Raw genomic sequence first — 23,482 nt, forward strand, 5'->3', positions numbered from 1 at the left:
TCTAAACAGTACATAATCTCAGCAATACTTGGACTTTTCCAGCCCATGACGAGGATCTGATATTAGATAACTCAGTTGTAGATGTTGTTAGCTCTTAGCAAAGAGTATCCTGCTCATGATGTGCTATGATGTGCTTTTTAGAAGAAAAGAGACAAGTGTCAACAATGAGTATGGGCTCACAACCGAAATCTGTATGAGGCTGGTATGTTATGGCATCCGTAGCACTTTAGACAGTTTTAGTTCGAGGCATAGATTGAGGTACATGAAAGCGAGTGCAACGTCATAGGAGGCTGTTTCGGGAATCTCGAAACGTGGAGGCAGTGTAGGACTGCCGTCTTCGTACGCGAGATTTCTGGCTTCTAAGAGGAGTGCCTTTGTGATTCGAATTGTCCATTGTTGTCCTTTAACTCTGGGCCTGTTCTTTTTATAAAAGCGTTGTCTAGATGGCGCCGTTTCGAAGCAGTTCGGTAGCAATTTGAGAAGTGTTCTAGTCTATCTGTTTATGGTAGTATTGTTCCACTGAAGAGAACTGTATTTAGTAGTCCTTGAATCCTTGAATTGCTTGTAACCCTAATGGTAGAGTTTGTGATTGAATTGGTCTAGATTGACACTGGCACAACATTATCCTGTTTCGAGCCTTCTGCTAAGTCTCATCCACTTTTTCCACCTATGTTCTTTGCCAGCGTATCCTCCTACTCTTACACTTATTCTATCATTTCCTATTATAAACTAATGAGATAGAAATTCGTACTCCAACAATTACGTAATTATCGATAATATTCGTTAATTGGTTCAATATATGATTTCAGTTTAATTTGTTGAATTAATGGTTCTACAAATAATAGTAATTGGCTATCAATCTGTCTTTATATTCTTTGCCCAAGCATTGCTGGATGTAGAATAACTCCATAAACTTAGACATTGTTCATTTAAACAATTGTAAAAACCATCTCAGCAAGATATATCTCTAATTAACCAATTTGCAAAGCGTATCTTGTACCATCTATACTGAAAGATTTAGTTAGTGTGGTTTGCACCCATTCGCTTCGCACTATGACTCAGTGTTCAGTCCCAATTAGGCAATCGGGTGAAAATTTTTGCTAAGCGCGGTGATGAATCAGTGAACAGGTGAAAAATTTGGAAATATAAATTGTCTTTTTTCCCCGACTTCATCAATTGCTCTTTTCAAGTAGTCTTCGCTTGAATCAACATATAGAGAACTTAGTAAGCAACAATGGCCCAAAAACCAACTGAAAACAGATTGTGGGGAGGTAGATTTACTGGTAAGTCCGATCCCTTGATGGACTTGTACAATGCTTCCTTGCCTTATGATAAGATAATGTATGAAGCCGATTTGACTGGTACCAAGGTTTACACCCAGGGCTTAAATAAGCTTGGTTTGATCAACGATGAAGAGCTCGCTGAGATCCATCGCGGTTTGGAAGAGATCAAGAAAGAATGGGCTTCCGACTCCTTTGTTGAAAAGCCAGGAGATGAAGACATACATACTGCTAACGAAAGAAGATTGGGAGAAATAATAGGTAAACATATTGCTGGAAAGGTCCATACTGGTAGGTCTAGAAACGACCAGGTGGCTACAGACATGAGAATCTACGTCCGTGAGAACTTGACCAAGTTGTTGGAACTTGTAGCCAACTTTGTCACCACCATCTTGAAGAGAGCTGAACAGGAAATCGATGTCTTGATGCCAGGTTACACTCACTTGCAGAGAGCTCAGCCTATCAGATGGTCTCATTGGTTATCCATGTATGCCACCTACTTCACCGAGGACTACAAGAGATTGAAACAGATCTTGGAAAGAGTCAACCAATCTCCTCTAGGATCTGGTGCCTTGGCTGGTCATCCATATGGTATCGACAGAGAGTTCTTAGCTGAAGGTTTGGGCTTTGAAGCCCCTATTGGTAACTCTTTGGCAGCTGTTTCTGATCGTGACTTTGTTGTCGAAACCTTGTTCTGGTCCACTTTGTTTATGAACCATATCTCTCGTTTTTCGGAGGATTTGATCATCTACTCTACGGCTGAGTTTGGCTTCGTTCAATTGGCCGATGCCTATTCTACCGGTTCATCTTTGATGCCTCAGAAGAAAAACCCAGACTCCTTGGAATTGTTAAGAGGAAAGTCTGGTCGTGTCTACGGTTCCTTGTCTGGTTTCTTGATGTCTATCAAATCTATTCCATCTACCTATAACAAGGATATGCAAGAAGACAAAGAGCCATTATTCGATGCTCTCACTACTGTTGAGCACTCTGTATTGATTGCTACCGGTGTCATCTCCACCTTGGCCATCAATAAAGAAAAGATGGAAGGTGCCTTGACCATGGATATGTTGGCTACCGACTTAGCTGACTACTTGGTCAGAAAAGGTGTTCCATTCAGAGAAACCCATCACATCTCTGGTGAATGTGTCAAGACCGCTGAAGACCTCAAGGTTTCTGGTATTGACAAGTTGACGTTGGAACAGTTCCAAAAAATCGATGCCAGATTTGGTGAAGACGTCAAAGATGTATTTGACTTCGAAGTCAGTGTTGAAAGAAGAGATGCCACTGGTGGTACTGCCAAGTCTGCTGTTCTCAAGCAGTTGGCCAATTTAGCCAGCAAATTACAATAGATTAAACGTTCAGTATATATTATTATCCTTTTCTATAAAGTTTTATTAAAATAACCGTTAAAATACCGTAGTAAACAATGCCAACTAAAATCCTAAGCAATGACTGAAGTGTTCCTAACTTTTCAAGTCTCCTGTTGCTTTCTGGACCTTGGTATTGGTGTCAATATTGCCGCTTCTACCCTTGAGTTTCAGCAACGTCCTTCCCAACTTGCTGGCTTTCTTGGGACACTTGGGGTTGGCATCACCCAAATCATTGGGGCAAAACTTAGCTAGGAGTGACTTGGAAGTCTCAGGAAACAAGTTTGGATCCTCGAGTACTTTCTTCTGCAATAATGCCTTTTCTTCATTGTCTGACTCATTTTCCAGCTGGTTGGGTGTATCGTCCAGATACTCGGTAATTCTATGCGCCAGCTTCTTAGAGTCGGCGTTCCTTTTCCCCAGCCAACTTGGACCCAACGACTTGTAGCGTCTCACCGAGTTAGGTTCGTCGGTCGTAGAACATTTGGGACTGATATCGTTTCCCCCAGCCAGTGGGGGTATGATATCCCATCCCTGGGTATATGTAGGCACAGCATCTGTGGCTGGCGACTTTTTTGAGTAAGAGCCTCTTCTGGGACAGTAGTAGAATGGAAAATTTGGTTGTGCTCGACATGAATGGCTGAAAAGACGATCGCTATTTCCGTTTCTGTTTCCACCTAAATCAGTTCCCATACCAAAAGTAGCGGAGCTGGTAGTAGAAGAAGCCACACTGTTGAATGTAGAACTGTTGGATAATGTGTAGCTGTCGGAGCTAGAAGGGCTGATGTTTGAATATTCTTCTATTTGCGAAGAATTGTCTGCGGAACTGTTCGTGGAGGAACGATCCTTTTTGAGCGAACTACCCTTGACAGGGCGGTAGTTGTATGTGTATGCCGATATCAGGTCGTTGGGAATGGTCTGTAATAAGGGAGATGAGCCCTGGCTCAAGCGGCGCTGGAATGTAGCTGAGGCATGTGTTACCTGGTCAAGATCTATAGTAGGCGCAGTCCCTTGGGTCTGGCCCAGAGTCAGCATCAACAGAGGCTTGAACGACGAACCAAGCGTGTAAGGAGACATAGGCAGGTCCGGAGGGGTGGGGATAGAACCCTTGCGTGAAGAGTGTTCTCCAGAGACTGGATAGAAGCTAGAGTCCGCTGGAGTGTGGAGAAGAGAATTGGATCTTCTATGTGAAGTCCGGGGAGGAGATGTGGTGGAGTAAGAGTTGGTAGACTTGGGACTTCTGTTTTCATTGGCAATGATGTCATTTCCAAGACTGTTGCGTTTGGCATTGCTATTGAGATCGTCGTTGCCATTTTCTTGGAAGCTAGAGCTTGCTATTTCATTGGTACTATCGTATTTGGTGGCATTTGGGGCTTCGCTATCTTGCGCTTTCTGCGAGCGCATCAGAGCTGCGTGGGAAAGCGCATTATTGCTCGAACCAGATGGAGGGAGAGTATAGTTGAGGTTGAGCATGTCTATAAGTCAGGTAAAGCCGGCACTCACAACAAACGTATATAAAATAGGCAGGTCTAACGAGGCCAACTTTTGCTGGGGTTCCCGGATCTTTATATAAATCTAGCATCGAGATGGCCGGAGTGTCTTTTTCATGATCTGATCTCCAGACTAAAGCCATTGTGTTAGAGAGGGGACCCACTGCAAGATTACGGAGGCTTTGTCTGGGACATGCAGGTGTGTGTCATTACAAGCAGCATGAGGGGATAGCAGAGATGGTTAGGATTGTGTATATAGACCAGAGTACATAGGTAATAATAGACGGATGGTGTATATAGCCTAGAGAAAACAATAACTGTGAAAAAATAGTGAGAGCAGGAAGGAAAAAGACTTCAATTGGCGTGTAAATAGTGAGAATTAGTGTGTAATTAATGTGGGGCTGGAGCGAGCGGAAGCTTCATCGGTATCATTGCACAATAAAGCAAACTGGCTCGGAACGCTTTTCCTAACAGGATGGAGCTTGCAAAAGGCTGCGATGGTTAGCTGTAAATCGGCAATTCTCTAATTCTGTAAATATGTAAATATGTAAATCTGCAAATCTTTGTTGGTACACATTAATCTAAATTCCAATTACCGGCGGCTATTATTTTTTGTTTTTGATCTTTATTTGGGATGAAATCTCTTTTCTTATTTTGCCGCCGCCTACAGCTTTTCTGCCCTAGTCTCATTTCTTGTTTCTGGCTCGTATCTTTCAGCCATCATCTTGTTCTTTTGTTCTTATTTTCTATTTGGACCAGATACTCTGATGTTGCCACGAGCCTTCTCCTGCAGCACTACGCCCTCAGCCTTTCAAAGTGAGATTAGTGACGATAGTTGTATATTGCCGTGGTGTAGTTAGAATTTATTATCGGGCGGAAATAATGTAGGGAAGCTCTTTGCTAGAGACAGCGTCTTCTCTCTAGTGCTCTCTGCAATGGTTACCATCAGCTGCTGTCATCATGACGTACACCCCAGATTACTGTGCATGCTCCCACAGCTATCTCCGCCTGCTGATAAGATGAAATGCATCTGCAGAGCTTGCTGCTCCATTTCGGTACTGTAACAATTTATGTACTGGTCTAAATTTCATGTACTATGTAATGCCCGGTCTATATTCGTGGTCTATAGAAATGACGTTAAACCCGCCATCAGACGACATACTCTACTTTCTCAGGTTAACCACTAAAGTCGTAGTCTTCATTTTCCCATGTCTTTTTATCTCCTTGCTCTTATCTGAACTGCTCTTGTAATTCTCGACTCACTCTGTACTGGTTCCAATCCTGTACCTACCTGAAACAGGTATGCTTCTGCTACCAGTAATAAACACTTTCTCAACTTACCAGACACATCTTTCAGCTACTCCCTCTCTTCCCTCGTTTCTTGTTCTCATCAGGCCTAGATCACCAACACTGCCGCACTATTCCAGACGACTTAAACCGCCTGGCCCGCACTTTTCTTATATTTCTTTCTTTTCCCCATCTTCTATGCGTATCTGATAAAACCCTGCTTGAATCTACATATTGTTGCAGTCCAAGCCTTATCTCTACTGAAATTACCATGTCTGCTCATCAAGGCGAGCCTAATACCTCTGAGTCCAGAATCAATCTCTGGAACTCGGCTCCAAATTCAGTCTCGACTTCATCTTCACAACCTCAGACCCAACATTCTCTTTTCGCAGCCATTTCCACATCTGTTTCACGTTCATCTTACCCAGTGGCTATATCCAATGTCCACACCCAGTTGAAACAAATTGGCCCCATTGAAACGCTTCCAGTCGATAGAATCAATTCCCGTCTTGGTCAACTAGCTGAAATGTACCAAATACTTGTTGAACTTGTCAAAAATGATCCTGGTTCCTACTTTCTGGAAATCAAAAAACAAGATGCCACGACCTGTTTTGATGCGATTACACCTTTGATCAAACTCACCTTATTGGCATCCAACATGAACTTGGCAATTCTTCCCACGTATCTCCAGATTCTTGCTAAGCTTCTCTGGTTTCATTTGATCTATGCTGCTCCTGGTATCATCGTCCTGATGAAGGGATCGTACAATCTGTTCGCAGCCATTTGTTCAAAATTTTCACCAAAACAGCGTTCACCTCCTGGTTTTGTCTATTGGCTTGCAACGTCCCGCAACACATGTGAGGAATTTCAGCCAGATCAAATAACCACGGAAGCTCTTCTCTTGGCAGTAAATGAAATGTTCGCCAAGGCTAGAGAATCGGCAGATGTTCTTGACGCTCTACTAGATAAGCAAAGTCTATCCGAGCAAGAAGATGCCACATTAAGTAATAGTTGCATTAACACTGTCGAATCTCTTGGCCATGGTGGAGTATCGGAGTTGTTAGCAATGTATATTTCTCTTGTTCCCAACTTTCTTGTTAAATTAAACCTGAAAATTACCTCCACTGCAACTAGTTCCATAAACAAGAAATGTTACCTGAAGATAGTTTCCCTTGTCACTACCAATATCTTTCCCTTGTATCCACTGATATTTGAGTCGAATTCTGCAGTCTTCTCCAAATTTGTAGTCAACAAGCACCTTTTCAAGTTTCTTCCATCTACTGAAGGATATCTCGTTAATTCTCACGAATTGATTATTGAACTCCTAGATCATGGAGTCAACATCAGCTACTTAGAAGAGAACGACATTCTGTCTTATCTTCTTCTTTCTCTTATGAACTTGGAAAATTTAAAGCATAAAAAACAAATTTTGTTTTCGTCTTTCAATCATCTTAGTCCAAAGACTTCTCTTGCTACATCTATCTTGTACTTGAATTTCTTGTGTTCCATCAACTTAGCCAGTTACTTTGAGGAGTTGACTTTTCCTGAAGTTGTTTACTCTCAGTTTGAGAGCTTTGCATTGCCTCCATTGCCCAAGTCAAACTACCTAGTTGAAGAATTTCGCAACACCGACGAGTTTGAGCTAGATTTTTCTTTATTCAAGCCTATGGAAAACTTCAACCACTTAGTTGCGTGTTTGTGTTCTTGCCTCAACATTATCTCTTTCATTATTGAAGATGAAATAAGATCAATTGAATATGCAAACAAGACGTCGTCTCTACCTCTGAATGAAAAGATGGTCTTCAAGTTTGTTGAGTTTCTTTTCTGTTCACTTCTTATTTCACTTTCTTTAATTCATAACTTTGACCTCAAAGGTTGCAACGAAATCGTGAAACAGCAAGTTGTCGACATCCTTGATACACTACTAAATGTTAAATTGGACTGCTTGGAGAGCTCTATGGTGTGGGTGTCCTTGATCAATTTTGCCAATGATGTGTGTTATGCTGATCTTACATTTGTCTCGGTATTTCAAGGATTATTCAAGGACTTAAGTGAGAAGAACACAGAAATCTCGGAACACCCCTTGGTCAGAAGTGGATTGGAATTCTTCAGTACTACATTTATTTGTCCTGAAAACAGCACCGATTCACTGAATGAAGGATCTGATGCCACTATCGAATTATCTTTACAAGAACTTAATATCATGTGCGGGTTGTCTGTCTATTCCAATTTTGATAAGACAGAGAAAAACTCGAGTATTGTTGGCCTCAACGAGCAGCAAAAGAGGTCTACCGGTCTGACCTACTCTACTAATAATTCCAGACAACAGAGTGTTCATGTGGACCAATATGGAATGACATGAAAAACGTGACTGCTATTTATTGATTGCTGTATTGTTTTATATATTTGTTCAGAGTTATAAATTTTATTAAGACACCTTTTGTAGTCTACCATTTTTGCATCCATTATAGACAACCTACCTGCAGGTCCATCTCTTTCACGTGACTTGCTCCAAATTTTTTGGCTCATCCCATCTAAATAAATTTCTAAAATTCTACGAGTTGTACGAATGCAGCAAAACGTCATTATCTACCAAGAAAACATAGACAAGAGTCAGAATGGTCTTAAAGTCAACTTCTGCGGGTAACGTCTCAGTGTACCAAGTTTCTGGGACCAACGTATCGCGGTCGTTACCAGACTGGATTGCCAAAAAGAGAAAGAGAGCATTGAAAAATGATATTGAGTATCAAAACCGTATAGAGTTAATTCAGGATTTCGAGTTCAGTGAAGCTTCCAACAAAATTAAAGTCACACCCGATGGACAATTCGCCATGGCTACTGGTACTTATAAGCCCCAGATCCATGTGTATGATTTTGCCAACTTGTCATTGAAATTCGATAGACATACTGATTGTGAGAATGTAGACTTTTTGATAATGTCTGACGATTGGACCAAGTCTGTGCATTTGCAGAATGACAGATCCATAGAATTCCAGACCAAGGGCGGAATTCACTACAGAACGAGAATCCCCAAGTTTGGGAGAAGTTTGGCCTACAACAGTATGTCATGCGATCTCTATGTAGGTGCTTCGGGCAATGAGTTGTACAGATTGAACTTGGACCAGGGTCGCTTTTTGAACCCCTTTGCATTGGACACTTCTGCTGGTGTCAACGCTGTAACTGTCAATCCAGTTCACGGATTGCTAGCTGTAGCTTTGGAAGAAGGAGCGGTAGAGTTCTGGGACCCCAGAAGTAGAGTAAGAGCAGCTAAATTATTTGTAGAAGACCAACTTAAAGAACAAGTTCAAGTGACAGCAGCTTCATTTAGAAATGACGGTTTGAACTTTGCCTGTGGTACGTCTAATGGTAAGGCTCTTATCTACGATTTGAGAACAGCTGTGCCTACCATAGTTAAAGATCAGGGTTATGGCTTTGATATCAAGAAGATCATCTGGATAGACGATAACGAGTCTGATGCTGACAAAATATTGACTACAGACAAGAGAATAGCCAAGATCTGGGACAGAAACGACGGAAAGCCATTTGCATCTATGGAACCAAGTGTAGACATCAACGACATAGAATATGTTAAAGGTTCTGGAATGTTCTTTATGGCCAACGAAGGTATACCTATGCATACATACTACATTCCTAACTTGGGTCCAGCACCCAAGTGGTGTTCTTTCTTGGACAATGTCACTGAGGAGTTGGAAGAAAAGCCTTCAGACTCAGTCTACTCCAATTACAGATTCATAACAAGAGACGACGTGGTCAAATTGAACTTGTCTCACTTGATTGGGACCAAGGTGTTGCGTTCGTACATGCATGGTTTCTTTATTGACAACGAGTTGTACGACAAGGTAAACTTGATTGCCAATCCAAACTCGTACAGAGACCGCAGAGATCGGGAAATCAGAAAGAAGATTGAAAAGGAGAGAGAGTCGAGAATCAGATCTACTGGTGCTATCACAAACACTAAAATCAAGGTCAACAAGGACTTGGCAGCCAAATTGCAAGAAAAGCAAGGTTCTAACGCTGCCGAATCTGTCATCAATGATGACCGTTTTAAGGAGTTGTTCGAGAACCCCGACTTTGCTGTAGACGAAGAGTCTCACGACTATAAACAGCTTAATCCTGTTAAGGCTGTGAAGGATGTCACTAACAGCAGATCTCGTGGATTGACTGCTGCTGAAGAGTCTGATGAAGAGAGGAATGCAGAAAGCGGCACTTTATCGGAACTGTCTGAAGAATCTGAGGAAGAAGAGGAAGAAGATGAAGAAACAAAGGCATACAAGAAGATGAGAGTGGAAAAGGAAATGGAGAAGTTGCGTCGTAAGAAGAAGGAACAGGAAGAAGCCAAGAGATTTATGAATGAAATGAAGGTTGTTTCTGAAGAGGGACCACAACAAAAGGCATCGGAATCGTTTGGTTCGCAAGTTAGAAAAATCAATAAGGTCACTAAAGAACAAGTCGGCGACAAGGATTCGAGATTGCGTCGCCATGCTCGTGGTGAGGCCGAGTTGACGTTTGTTCCAGCAAAGAAGGAAAAGAGAAAGGTTCAGTTCAGAGCCGATGACGAGGAGGAAGATCCAGAGAAGGTCAAGAACAGCGGAAGAACTAAACAGAGATTTGATGGCCGTAGAATAGCTTCAAGAAACAAGTTCCGTGGTATGTAAGATAGAACTGTATAATAGGGAATAGAAATGTAAGGAGAAAGAAGAGTTTTAGTTGTATGAAATGAGTTGTGATCTTTTTAATATATCAACTCACAGTGTGTTCTGACGCTTTTAAAATGTAATCGTTAAAATGTCATAAGTATTTTAAAACCAATCACTAGCAATACAGAATGATTGTAAATCTATGCCTACTAGGTTGTGTCTATATTAGTTCTTGAATGTTACTGAATCTCATCCCATCACAGTGTCTCAAAGTTAGAAGCACACTAAATTCGCACCCAAACCATCTCCAGAAAATATGAAAATTCACAGACTTACAACTTTTCACTTATCTCTACTCTCTTCTGTATCTACTATCACAAATTTCTGTCATTCTCACCATGTCCAGAAACAAAGAGAAGGCGCAGTCTGCCTTGAACCGATTTCAGGAGTTCAAGAATCGAGAAGCTGGAGTTCTAGAGAGTAATCCGAGCTTGAGACCCAAAAGAGCAGATACTGTGAACTACTTACCGCAGGCTAGGAAGTGGAAATCAGTGGTGATGAGCGAGATCTCGACAAAAATGACAGACATAAACGACCCCAATGCTACGGAACTACAGCTCCGCGATTTGAACGATAAATTGAACAAGTTGTTCTGGGAAAAGGAGAATTGGGAGAGTCAGATAAATATTTTGTCTGGAGGAAATCCGAATAGAATAAGGAGAAATCGTCGATATGGACAGAAAGCTCCAGCAGATTCAGAGTATGAGCCAGGATACCAATTCTTTGGAAGAGCAAGAGAGCTTCCGGATGCGAAGAAGTTTCTCGAAAATGAAAGATTAGAGAAGCAACGTACTCTGGAAAGGAAACGAAAAGCAGAATCTACTGATCAAAGCGTAAAGCGTCTTAACCAGCGAATAGATTTGGCCTATTATGGCTATTATGATGAAGATCCTTGTAACTTCGGGACTAGAAATATCTTCAATAAACAAGAAAGAGAGCAGATCATTGAATTGGCACACAAACTAGGAGAGGAGGATTTCGAGATAGAAGATGAAACTGATTATGGAGTAAGAGATGATAGTCAGTCTAATTTCGGAATAAATGAAAATCCAGATGATTACGATGCATCAGAAGATAATGCTTCTTATGAGAACAATAACAATGTACAAGGTGTTAAGGCTAAACTAAATACATACAAGCCTGAAGTTGAGAACATTAACGATCGAATATTAAGATACGAAGGGTGTATAAAAGAAGAAAGATTTTATTCTTCTCTTGATGATCCTTCTGATTCAATAATGAGAATTCAAGACTTTGAATTGGAAGTTCCTTCTAGCCAACATGTACAGCAATGGATGTTGACCAAGAGAAAGAAAGAATTGCTTGCCAAGTTGGGTATGGAAAAATAGATAAGCAGTAATTCCTCATAAAAAAATTAATTATAATTTCATAATTCATTTCAAGAGATCAACATACGAGTCGTCTTCGATGATGGTGACGTTTGCCTTACGATATAGCTCGTCCGTTTCGGCTTCCTTTTCAGGATATACACTCTTGCAACACTTTTTGAGCACATAAGTATTGAACCCATCGGCAGCACTATCCTTGGCGGAGTTAAATACACAGTAGTCGTAGGCTAAACCGACGAATATTACATCGGTAATTTTGTTATCCCGGAGAAACTTCTCCATTTCGGTATGGTGCAAACCCCATGTATCTTGGAAACAGGAGTAGTATTCTCGGTCAGATAAGTAGCCTTTCTTCACAACTGTCTTAACGATATTGGGACTTATCAGATTGAAGTTGCCGAGAAACAGAGCGTCTATGCATGCACCGCTTGACTCTTGAACACAATGGTCCGGCCAGACTACCTGTTTCTTAATTATAACCTCATTGGTCACGGGATCTTTTTCATCTAGAGGATGCTTAAATTCCAATTCTGTGAACGGAGCAACCCCGTGTTGGGAGGCAAACGATGTGTGATCACTTGGATGCCAGTCTTGAGTAGCAATGACAGCTGACCATTTAAATTGGCGATTTGTCACTAAGTCATTGATGAGTGGAATCACAGATCTTCCTTGTGCTACAGCTAGAGAACCATGTGGAGGAAGGAAATCCTCTTGCAAGTCAATGACTGCTAGGGCAACTTTGCGTTGTGACATTTTTATATTCAGACTGTTTCAATTACAGGTATAGTGCATTAGAAATGTAAAGATATATTCAAATTTGTCAAGAAGCAGAAAGTATTGCTCAAATATGCTCAAGCAAGGGATCTGAGGTGTTCATATACTAATGATGAGAAGAGTCACGTGAAGTATTTTTAAATCTGGGGTTTTGCACGAAGGATACAGATGAGGATTATTGTAACATGACAGTAATAGCAGATGTCAGAAATGTGACCATTTCACCCTGAATTTAAGATTCATTGTGGCTCGCACTATGGCAAAGAAATTGCTGGAATGTGGTTTGCGTTTGAAAACACGAGATTCTAGAGATTATTTTCCAGCAGCACTTAAATTAGCTCACTATTATCTGCACAATTTTGCAGCCATTATATTGCGAGCTACGTGACTCGGGCTAGAATTGACTTATAAGTCGGGTATTGGGCTAGCCTAACAACTACATTACTGAACCGTTGTTAATAAATGATATACATTCTCTCATCCTACTCAGTTGATTGAATAAGATTTTACATCCGATAAATCAAAGTTTAAAAATATCACTTTTAGATACTCATTTACAGTTTCAAAATGCGCAGAGCGTGCAATTAAACTCTTGATAATAAAATAATGGTTGAAGTCTTTCCTGAAAAACTGGAAATGTGCTGTGGATACAAGTAGAAGAGTCATTGCTTCATACTATTTGAATTAATCCATTCAAGAAACTGCTGCCAATTATTGTCTTGCAACAAGTCATTTAAAATAGTCTCTGAACTTTCATCATAATTTTTGAATATCAATTGTTCATTCTCTGGTTTTAATGGGCCCTTAACTTCAACACTACCGTAAATACGAGGTGTCGATTTTAAGGCGCTAATGGTGTTGCTGATCTCTGCAGTCTCTGACATATTAGTAAATTTTGAACGGCCGCTTTGTTGTAACATTATGAGCAAAGCTTCCACTATTCTCAATCCCCGAGAAACAGTCGTATGAGTTCTCTTTAGCAACACCAATATATTAATACATTCGTTGATCAATTTTAGTCTGTAGGAACGCTCACCTCTGGGCAGTTGGTGCAATACTAGGTCCAAGATTAAGAACACTATTGCATTTATCGAATGTTCACTAGTCATCCAGTACTTTTTGAAATAAAAAGGTAGGCTCTTGTCGTTAAATTTGCTGATCACCGTTATAGCGAAAGATACACATTTGTATCTATATTCCGATAACCATTTTTCCTTGCTTACATGGCTAATAACCATTCTATTGACAAGTAATCTTTCATGAGCTAATTTCACTTCCGTCAAAAATATGGCAAATCTAGTTGATCGCTTTGGATCTTTGAGTTTCAAAATTTGGTTTGAAATCGTGCTTTGCAACTTTAACAATTCCAAATCTGCTAAGTTCAATTGGTTGAAGGTGAACTTGCTAGTTTCTGCGTTATCCTCATAATACAAACTCTTTTTTATTCTTGATAATTTCATGATCATCTGATTGTAAGTAATACATGTAAATTCGTCGGTCTCTGTAACGTTTAAATCTCCAGAATTGAGATCATCTTCACTGATATTTCTTGGTATTGGTGTTTGGAAATTATCTGAAAGAATTGTTTGCCTATGGACATCCTCGAGGAAATCTATAACAACAAGTATCCACCACAATCTGCAAGATACTTCATAGTCTACTAAACTTTCTGCTTGCAGCAAGCTAAGCCTGTGTAAGTTCAAGGATTGGCCAATGTATATCATGCAAGATAGTAAAGAGTTCTGTAAGTGTATTCCGGAAAAACCATGGAAGCATGAAGCTAATACGCAAAATGCCTGGATTGAACGAATATTAGGAATTCTCAAAAACTGCCCTCTATGTAGACACTCTAGAGATACAAGAGAAGAAATTTTAGCCATCTCAAAATATCCCTCCGAAGTTAAGCCCAAATACAGCTCTAAATCAGTGTCCAAAGTGTATAGTGCGCCGCTTATCATCGCATACCAAATAGCCATCCATAAATACTGGTTTTGTGAGAGGTTAACCTCGTAGTTCAAATGCTTAGGTCTTGAATTGTCGTTCCAATATAATTCATGCTCCTTTAGAAAGGAATTTGGATGTACTGCCGAATGAACCAAATAAAGATTCTCCAAATTGAACTCTACCAATTTCCTTGACACATCTCGGGTGACGAACCTCGATAGTTTTTCTAATTTTGCACTGGTTAGTCTCTCTGTATCTGTGTCGATAACATCTGAGCCTGGTAAAAGATCACGAGAAACCAATCGAGCCCCGGTACCAAGCTTGTCTACATAATCTCTATTAACAACGGATCCCATTGATTGCATCAGTTTTACATCCTGTCGGGATAGCTTGGCTTCCAAGCGTTGGATTTTCTCATGCAAGAATTCGTTCTCTGTTTTCAATTTTTCAGTTAGGTCGAACTTGGTGTCGTTTAAAATGACTCCTTTGACAATTACGGCCTCCTGAAAGCATTCTTGTCCCCGCTTGATGCAGTTTTGGCAAGGTATTTGTTTGTTGCACTTCACACGTTTTTTGGAGCACTGGTAACAACTTTTGGGAGCTCGCTGGGTCTTCCTTGGTTTTTGAACTGACCCAGTTCCTACATCAAATGACGACATATTCATGGTTGGCCCATTCCTTTAGCATTCTTTGATTTCTATTCTATCACCAGGAAAAACAAAGGAAACGAAGGTGAAATTTCTTTGTTGAAATACTTACTGTATATAGATAAACGAACCTGCGGGCCGATAAGCGGAAAAAATACTGAACGCAACCTGCAAAATCGGAAACCTTGACTAAGTAGATCATGAAAGCCAAAGTGTATTCTTTGAAAAGCCCTCGCTTAACAAAGAAACGTGCTGTATTCATTTGAAAGCACGAGCTGATATTTTAACGGGTAATCTATTCATCTCATATAGTTATATAACTCTTTTTCATTATAAATACCAGTTTTCATTGCATTATTGGCAAAGTTTCTAATTCTTCTTTGACCAGCGGACAACCCTTCCTCTTCGAGCTCAAACTGTTTTAAACCTAAAGCCCTCAAACCAACATCAGTAAGAATATTTCTTTCATCGCCGTGCTCACCAGGGAAGTCACCTTCAGAAGGACCACTTTGAGTACGATCTTTAATGAAATCTCTTGGACATTCTGCCCTGTAGAAAGCTCTTCTAGTGGCTATCATATTGTCCACATTGTATGGAGCTAATGGACACAAGGCATTGTAAAATACTGAAGAGATGTTCTTTCCATTGTGGACTTTGTCAACCTCATGGGCAACGTCGCAATGCCAGAATATATAGTCACTCTCATTTGCGTATGGGATGCTTATCACCGATTCCAAAGGCTTGAGGTGGGGGTGGAGTTTTTCACTCAAGAAAAACTGGCCAGAACCAACAATTGCTCCAGGAAACTTAGGAGTTTCTATGTCAATTTCACCATCATCTCTCCAAAAGAATGGTCTGAGAATCAGGTAAGCAGTAACTAACTTAATGTTAGGTAAAAATCTAATAGTACCTTCTCCGCTTTTGACCGAAGTTAATGCTAGCCAACCTTGCAAAGTTCTAAATGCCGATGTAGCTGTTGGTCTTGTCTTTAAATGAGAATATAAATCTGATTTAGCAAAAGATCTCAGGTCTAATTCGAATGGCTCGAAATCTTCCCATCTGCCTTCGAAAATTGGTGCATATACTCTTCTGTACCCTTCATCTTCCCAACGTTCAATAGAGCCAGAATCCAAATGTAAATCTAAAGTTGTTTCTTGTCCAGGACTTCTGATTCTAAAAGCATCTGGATAAACTATCTGGGAATCCTTGTCGATTGGTAAATTACTATCTTTTACATAGAAGAATTGAGACATTACACTCATCAATTGGGTGATTTCAGGATGTGATCTAGCTTCTATCATAGCCTTATTCCAGAATACAAACCAGTTTGTAATCGGGTTCGGGTATCCACCTACATCAGGATGCTTTGAAACAAAATCAGATAGTTGCTGGTACCAACCACGAACAGTATCTTTGTCGAGAACATTGCGAACTATTAGACATCCTCTTTCTTCAAACAACTTTCCAATATCTTCTGGAAATTTATTACCATTCTCCTTGATAGTTTTCCATTCAATTTCAGGAATGTATGAATCTTTTGCATTTTTTATTTCTTCGACCTTTTTCTCAATTGCAACTAATAGTCTTTTCCAAGACTCCTTCACTTTTTCTATATTTTCAGGCTTGATCAATTTTCTCTTGAGCTCAGAAAACTTCTCGTAATCTTCAAGGTCAGGTGGAATTGGGTAAGATAATTTCTTTGAAAATTCTGGAGCAGGAGCAATTCCCCCTATAGTAGACATTGGTTGATTGATAGAGACAGAGAAAGTCATGACAATTTCAAGTGGTTGCGAACAAACAACAGATATCTAAAAATGAGGTTTCCGCTGACTTTTATATGGAGTTTAGAGTTAGAATAGTCTGTATATGGCTCAATTGGAATACATTGTTCTTAATTTAACTTACTCTATATATATCGGCTGATATTACGTGGACACTGCAATGATTTTGATATCGACTTGTTCATTTACATCTTCAATCTCGGACGAGCTCGGCCGAGCTTCGGATGATTACTGAAATTTGGAACAACATATACTTCCACCACAACTAATTTTGGAATGGCAACATTCTAATACTTTCTCACTTTTTAGATAAAAAATGTAATTCAAAATCCTCTGTCTTTGTTTGGCTTCAAAAAATTGGAATTGAGACCAGTATTGCAATTTTAATGGTTGCGAAAAATCACTTCTATTTTTGACAGGTTTGTGAAAAGTGAGATTCTATTGGAATTACAAAAATACTACTCATAAACTGATAAACAAATGCTACCCCAGTCATTTCAACACTGTATTATCAATTTGGGTTGAATATAAGGAACTTTTATATATTTACTTCTTTGTATTAACAACAAAACCTTGTCTGATTAGGCTGTGACTTTCTTCAATGCTTTCTTCATCTTCAGGTCCTCTTCCGTGCAATACTTCACTAATTGTATCCAAATTAATTCCCTTTGTCTCAATCCAACAGAACATTATTATTGGAAGGAATATGACGTCATAGCAAGCATTAATGATGTAAAATTTCCAGCCAATTCCATTCATTGCAATGGGTAAAATGAAACTTGCGAAAAGTCCCCAGCAGCCGTTGAAAATATTAAAGAGTGTAACTCCTGTACTTCTCAACACGTAGGGGAACAATTCTGGAGGGTACAAAGAGTTCAATGGAGTGAAAGTGAATGAGTAAAATCCTGTGAATAAAAACATCATGGCGACAGCTGCGTAACTTCCGCTCTTGCTATGACCATCGCCATATTCTTTAACCAAAACACCTAAAACTATAAAGCATATGATCATACCTGATAACGAAATGAGCGATTGCATTTTTCTTCCAATTCTGTCAAACATTAGACATCCGGAAAGAGCAATTACCAATGACCACGAACTCATCACAATATTTACTCTTAGTCTATCATTCGAATCTTTGACCCCAGCTTGAGTTAATATAATTGAAAAATAGTACGATCCAACTGAAGAACCGGCCATTTCAGTAACTATGGCCTGTGTGAACAAGATAATAACTCTTCTTGTATTGCTCTTGGAGCTCACCATTTGTTTCCACTTATTGCCAGGGAAAGCAGTCTTCTCAGTTTGAATATGGGCATGTATCTTTTCACATTCTTCATGTGCATCTTCAATAGGAACATCACTAATGATAGAAATAATTTCACGAGCTTCGCTGAATCTTTCCTTTGCAATCAACCACCTTGGTGATTCTGAAATAAAGAGTATGTTAATAATAGCAACAATATCTGGAGCCCCTTGAATAATTGATGGGATTCTCCAACACCAGTCTCCAGGAGCATTTCTTGTTCCATATGTGACACCTGCTGCAATTAAACTTCCTACTAGAAAGCTTGTAAAACTCAATCCAAGAATAAATCCTCTTTTGTCTGGAGGGGCTAGTTCACTTACCAAAATGGTAGATGAGACAAAACCAATAGATATTCCAAAACCAATAACTATTCTTCCGATAATAAACATCTCAATGTTTTGGGCTGCTGATTGCAATGCAACCCCAACCAAACTGATTGCAATACTTATACAAACTGAACTTCTTCTACCAAATTTGTCATTGAAATACAGAATAACTGTCAATGTGGCAATTACTTGCCCAAGCCATACTGCAGCAGTATTGAGTCCAGTGGTAGCAGCCGTTAAGTGGAAATAATTTACATATGCATCTAGATTAAGAATACTACCAACCATCATGGAATCGTATCCCATGATAGTTGGGTGAACAATACTCATCAATAATACGGATCCATAGAATAAGTGCTTATTTCTGGGGATTAAAGGTCCAATGCTTCTTTCCGTCATACCGTTCCTTTTTGCTTTGTCCTTACCCTGAATTAACTATTAAGTATTCCTATGGAAGAATTAATAAGATTAAATTGTGAGTTTGGATAAGTTTAAAAGTTACAAATATAACTCTTAATATAATGCACAGAGGTTTAACCACCATGAAAGATAACTTAAAAGTTCATATCTATATCCTTTCAATATTTTTCAAAGTTATCTTCAATTTACAGTTTATTGGACGGAAACCATGCAGCAACGTTCGTACATAAACGGCTTGGTCCAACCTGTATTTTCTGAAAACAGTTGCAGGCTCGCCCGAACTCGGGCGAGCAGTTCAAGATCTGCAATTCATCTATACCCTGACCGAGTGCATTGATAGAGGGTGGTTATGTGGGTGGCTGCCTTCAGAATATCTGAGGTGGTGGGCTACATGAATTCAAAAATCGATAAGATAGAGGTATTTTGAAGCATTAGGCAGATATTTCCCCCGGCACTGTTATAAAATGCCTACTAAGTCGAAATGATTCTTATCTAAGTCAACTCATTATGACACTTTGAGCTAGCATAGAGCTTAAGGGACTTAGTCTATAACGGGAATAAAAGTATTCATCTGCTAGTGCCAGCCATCGTAGTAATTGAGCTTTAAAGCCGTTCGTTATACCTATCTCATCAGTAGGAACCTTGGAGGTCTGCTATCTGATACAACTATCTTCCTTAATTTTATAAGAAGGCTAAGAGTGGATAATGTTATGAAGAAACAACAATAATACTGGGGAAACCATAAGACTATATCCGCAATTGGTTGTGGTGATTACGATTGACAATGAACATATTCCATTTCGTGTATACTCTGAATGAGGATGTGTCTTAAGGACATCTTCTAAGAATACCTTTCATACAACTAACAGGATGAATTTGAAAGGTAAGTTTTTTGTATCCTTTTATCTTAGAATGCATGCAAATTTGTTGAAATAGGATGCACATTTCCTGGATTTCTGACAGAAACACAAAAATTCAATTACCCCTAAAATGGAATTTGATTACTTCAAGCAGCTATATCCTTTTTCAACCAAGTCATTTTTAAGTATCTATAGACTTGATCGATGGCAAATATGGTATGAAAATACCATATATAAGTATTCGCCACTTTTTTTTTTACGAAATGGCATGTATTACGACTAAAGTCCAACCTATCAACTACAAAGTATATAAATCTTCCTCTAATCCATACCGAATGGTGAAGGAAATCCTAGGATAAAAACCTCCGGGTGATATGACCTAAAAACTAGGTGATATCCTTAGAAAACTGTAAAAAACTTGACAACGGTATAAGCTACCGGACTTGTAAAATGTTTAAATAAGACGTCTAGACTGCAAAATCGATACCCAAGATGAAAGCATAGAACAGGTGAAAATGTCCCTGTCCATTGGATTTCGCCGTCGGCATCTAAAAAGATGAACAGCTAAAAGGTATTGATTCCACGAGAGATATGCAGCCTGTGAAAGTGAAGAATTGCAAATGAGATTCTTTAAATTTAATGTGATTTCTGTAGGACGAAGTATGTCCCATAATGTACGGCTGATTGAACAATCTTGGTAAATATGGTGAAAAAACTGAGGTCTTGGTATTTCATTGAAACACATCAGGCATTCTGGCAGAGCCTCGGAGGACCCATGTCGGTCCCTGTGACCGAGGTGAACCCTGTGAATTTCCTCCACCCCTTTTGGATACCTACGTTGTACTTTAGCTATAGCTTTCCAAAACTGCTGATAGTCATCGTCTGTTAATTGGAAGTTCTCTTTCAAGGTTGCAGAACTACTGACTGGTTTGGCTTGAGCCAGTTTGGCCGAGCGACTTCGGAATGTGCTAGGATCAACCAGATCAATCCAATGTTGCCAATCATTTTTGATTGGTGGGTTTCTAACCATATATGCTTTCTCTTCAGTAGTGAATCGTTTGTAGACATCCCTGCGATACCAAGTTGTCCGTCCCGAAAAACGGTCCCTTATCCAGTGGAAGTTTTTAGCCTTCGTAATTTGGAACCAGGCTTTGAGCCATTCTTTCTCGGCATTGGTGAATTTTTCATAATGAAGATATTCAATTCGAGCTCGAGATCCTTCACGTACATATAGGTCCGTTAGGAACCGATACCATGGGACTATTTCCCGTTGGGTTTGGTTGACCGTTCGAGGTGGAAAGATGTAGTCCATAAATGATTGCAATTTATCGCGGAACACTATTAAATTCCAATCTGTCAGGTTGGTCAAGGTTTCATAGATCACTTTGGCCCGACGACCCTTTAGTTGCTGTTCCATGTCGAGGAGACCGAAGCCTCCTTTGCTTTTCAAATTGTATAGATGCTGTTCACCAATTGGAGGTAAGTGACCCTTTACCATTTTGGTGAGTCTCTTGATATCGGATATTTGCATGGGGTCATGGAGGTCCCTGAAATATACCTTTGAAAAGATATAAGTATTAAAACCTGTGCATCTGAGGTGAATCGGCAATTCTTTAATGCTATGGAGAACAAGTTGAGTAGAAAGGGACTTTGTATAAGTTTCCCAATTGAAACCATTTAGCGGTACCCCAAGATATTTGTGATCCGATGTCCGAAGAGCAAGTCCTTCGAAACCAAGGATCCGTTGAATGTCTTCGTGCGGAGGCTGGTCCCAGAATGCTGTTCTTGATTTGGAAATGCTCACCAAGGAGTTTGAGGCTTGCTCAAATAGAGAGAGTTCCTCTTTCAAGATTTCGTGGTCCCTTCTACAGCTTGTGAAAACAGTGAGGTCGTCAGCAAATGCTGAGTATTTCGCTGTAAGCGCTGGAAGGTGATCTAGTTGGATAGGAATGCCCTGGAGTCTACTATGGAGTCTGTAAAGGAGCGGTTCAAGACATAAGTTAAAGAGAATCGGCAGAACCGGGTTTCCTTGTCTCGTGCCTTGCGTAAGTGGAAACGTTTCGGATTTGGTATTGTTCGTAAAAATGGCTGCAAATTGTTGTGTCGTCACCAGTAATAGGATACGCTTAAACTTGGGACCTAACCCGATTTGGTCGAGTACGGCAGACAAATAGTCGTGTGATACTCGATCAAAGGCTTTGGTTAAATCTAAGATGATCACATTTGCAATTTTCAGCTTCTCGGGATCTTCTGCTACCTTGTCAATGATGGCCCGGAACCGTTGGATTTGAAAATCCATTTGGCGTTCGGGCATGAAGCCACATTGATCATAGCCAATGAGGTTCTTGATTACTGTGCGAAGGCGCATATTGAGGACCTGTGAAATCACCCTCAATGAGGTATTGATGAGGGATATGGGACGGTAATCGTCCACTGTGGGGTCTGCTTTTTTCCTTTTGGGAATCATGCGTATTAGTACTAGTGCCATCGAGGATGGTAAGAGTCCATTTCGCATGATGTTGTTGGCGTCCTTTACAAGCAAGGGGCCTGCTGTGTCCCAAGTCGCTTTGAGGAAGAGGAATGTTGCACCATCTTCCCCTGGCGTTGAGTCATTGGTGGTCCTTTGTAAAGCCGCAGTTATTTCTTCGAGTGTAATGGGTTCATCTAGTTTGGCCTGGTCACTTGCCGCTATTTTTTGCGGGAACATCTGAACATAGGTCCGAATGCTTCGCTTCGCTTCCTGGGGTTGGGAGTCCAGGTAGAGCTTGGCAAAGTGTTCCCTTTGGATAGCGAGTATTTGATCCGTGGAGGTGGCAGTTCTACTTTTGTCTGCTGTTTGTAGTGATTTCACTATTTTGGCAGCATGGATTGCCCCTTTGAAGCGGTCATTGAGATCTCTGAAAATGGTAGACTTTTCACTAACGCTGTGGTGAGCGTTGGCTGTAGGTCTCTGTCTAAGGGATGCTATTATCTTAGGGACACGTTGGATAAATTCAGAATAGTCTGAAAAGCGTGTGTGACTGAGGATGTTGAGAAATTCTAGGTTGTCAACCCAGTGGTCTTTAATGATAAAGCGTGGCCTTGCTACTTTTAGCGTTGCGTCCGGTAGGATGCTAAGGTCCACGTCTACCGTGGCGTGAGTTGATGTTACTATGTGATTGAAGCGGTGAGAATATCTCCAGATTCTTGCTTGGAAGGATCTGGGGAGATAGATTCTATCGAGTCTTCTGCAATTATTTGTGTTGGTATTTGTGGGTACCTTGATAGTCGGTTCTAATCCTCTAAGAGAGTCATGTAGTTGAAATTCGTTGCAAAGAGAGTTGAAGGCTTGTCGGGAGGCGTGCTCTCGACTGGAGCTTTCTCTTGCAGTAGAATCTAGTTCTGGATTTTGTATCATATTGAAGTCTCCCCCTATACAGAGGTGGAGCTTGTGATTGTTATTGTCAATTTCGAAATTTGTGATGAGTGTGTTAATCAGAGTATAAAGAGAGTGGAATAATTGCTCTTGAGAACGATGATTCCCACTCGGTCCGTACACTGAGATAACTAAGATATATTCTTTTGTTTCTTTGAGTTGAATGATTACGTCGGTCGCATACCGCGCGATTTCAGAGTCGAGCTGGAGGTTATTAGACGAAATCTTTTCAAAGTGTTGGTGTTGAAAATTAAGTATGATTCCCGAGCGAGCTAATGTATCTGTATAGATTAGCTCTTGATTTGCTTGGTTCAATTGTTTTTGTAATGAGGTAATCCAATCTGGGGTGGGATCCTGAGAGTAGTTTGGGGGTTGTTGTTGCATTGCCCGTCTTGCTCCCCTCCTGGCTCCCCGCCTGTTCTGGGAGTTGGCTGGTTGTTTTGAATTAAAATCAGTTTCTTGAATGAGTAAGACATCACAGTAAGTCGCGAGTTCTCGAAACTTATTGATCTGTG

At 40.2% G+C, this 23,482-nt stretch overlaps 9 protein-coding genes across 9 annotated transcripts; 4 read left to right on the forward strand and 5 right to left on the reverse strand. All coding sequences in view use genetic code 12, as the record gives it.

The window, feature by feature from the left end:
* Positions 1-1,234: 1,234 nt before the first annotated feature.
* ARG4 (argininosuccinate lyase) lies at positions 1,235-2,629 on the forward strand (the record flags this gene model as incomplete). The annotated part of the gene is made up of 1 exon (XM_001385576.1): positions 1,235-2,629. One exon carries the CDS (start codon positions 1,235-1,237, stop codon positions 2,627-2,629), a length of 1,395 nt encoding a protein of 464 aa, XP_001385613.1.
* A 114-nt stretch (positions 2,630-2,743) lies between these two features.
* PICST_33071 (predicted protein) lies at positions 2,744-4,280 on the reverse strand (the record flags this gene model as incomplete). The annotated part of the gene is made up of 2 exons (XM_001385921.1): positions 2,744-4,122; positions 4,151-4,280. 2 exons carry the CDS (start codon positions 4,278-4,280, stop codon positions 2,744-2,746), a joined length of 1,509 nt encoding a protein of 502 aa, XP_001385958.2.
* A 1,415-nt stretch (positions 4,281-5,695) lies between these two features.
* Positions 5,696-7,786, forward strand: PICST_33072 (predicted protein; the record flags this gene model as incomplete). Its single annotated transcript, XM_001385577.1, has 1 exon — positions 5,696-7,786. One exon carries the CDS (start codon positions 5,696-5,698, stop codon positions 7,784-7,786), a length of 2,091 nt encoding a protein of 696 aa, XP_001385614.2.
* Positions 7,787-8,042: 256 nt separating this feature from the next.
* PICST_65985 (essential nucleolar protein 2) lies at positions 8,043-10,100 on the forward strand (the record flags this gene model as incomplete). Its single annotated transcript, XM_001385578.1, has 1 exon — positions 8,043-10,100. The coding sequence occupies one exon, from the start codon at positions 8,043-8,045 to the stop codon at positions 10,098-10,100; it is 2,058 nt and encodes a 685-aa protein (XP_001385615.2).
* Positions 10,101-10,480: 380 nt separating this feature from the next.
* PICST_62219 (predicted protein) lies at positions 10,481-11,491 on the forward strand (the record flags this gene model as incomplete). Its single annotated transcript, XM_001385579.1, has 2 exons — positions 10,481-11,162; positions 11,289-11,491. The coding sequence occupies 2 exons, from the start codon at positions 10,481-10,483 to the stop codon at positions 11,489-11,491; spliced, it is 885 nt and encodes a 294-aa protein (XP_001385616.2).
* A 45-nt stretch (positions 11,492-11,536) lies between these two features.
* On the reverse strand, positions 11,537-12,244 carry PNC1 (NAD(+) salvage pathway gene; the record flags this gene model as incomplete). Its single annotated transcript, XM_001385922.1, has 1 exon — positions 11,537-12,244. The coding sequence occupies one exon, from the start codon at positions 12,242-12,244 to the stop codon at positions 11,537-11,539; it is 708 nt and encodes a 235-aa protein (XP_001385959.2).
* A 683-nt stretch (positions 12,245-12,927) lies between these two features.
* PICST_33076 (predicted protein) lies at positions 12,928-14,874 on the reverse strand (the record flags this gene model as incomplete). Its single annotated transcript, XM_001385923.1, has 1 exon — positions 12,928-14,874. One exon carries the CDS (start codon positions 14,872-14,874, stop codon positions 12,928-12,930), a length of 1,947 nt encoding a protein of 648 aa, XP_001385960.2.
* A 281-nt stretch (positions 14,875-15,155) lies between these two features.
* Positions 15,156-16,598, reverse strand: PICST_61764 (predicted protein; the record flags this gene model as incomplete). Its single annotated transcript, XM_001385924.1, has 1 exon — positions 15,156-16,598. The coding sequence occupies one exon, from the start codon at positions 16,596-16,598 to the stop codon at positions 15,156-15,158; it is 1,443 nt and encodes a 480-aa protein (XP_001385961.2).
* Positions 16,599-17,183: 585 nt separating this feature from the next.
* Positions 17,184-18,671, reverse strand: XUT5 (putative xylose transporter; the record flags this gene model as incomplete). The annotated part of the gene is made up of 1 exon (XM_001385925.1): positions 17,184-18,671. The coding sequence occupies one exon, from the start codon at positions 18,669-18,671 to the stop codon at positions 17,184-17,186; it is 1,488 nt and encodes a 495-aa protein (XP_001385962.2).
* Between the last annotated feature and the right edge of the window lie 4,811 nt (positions 18,672-23,482).

The sequence above is a fragment of the Scheffersomyces stipitis genome, chromosome 6 (assembly GCF_000209165.1).
Source record: "Scheffersomyces stipitis CBS 6054 chromosome 6, complete sequence".
Taxonomy (NCBI): Eukaryota; Fungi; Ascomycota; class Pichiomycetes; order Serinales; family Debaryomycetaceae; genus Scheffersomyces; species Scheffersomyces stipitis.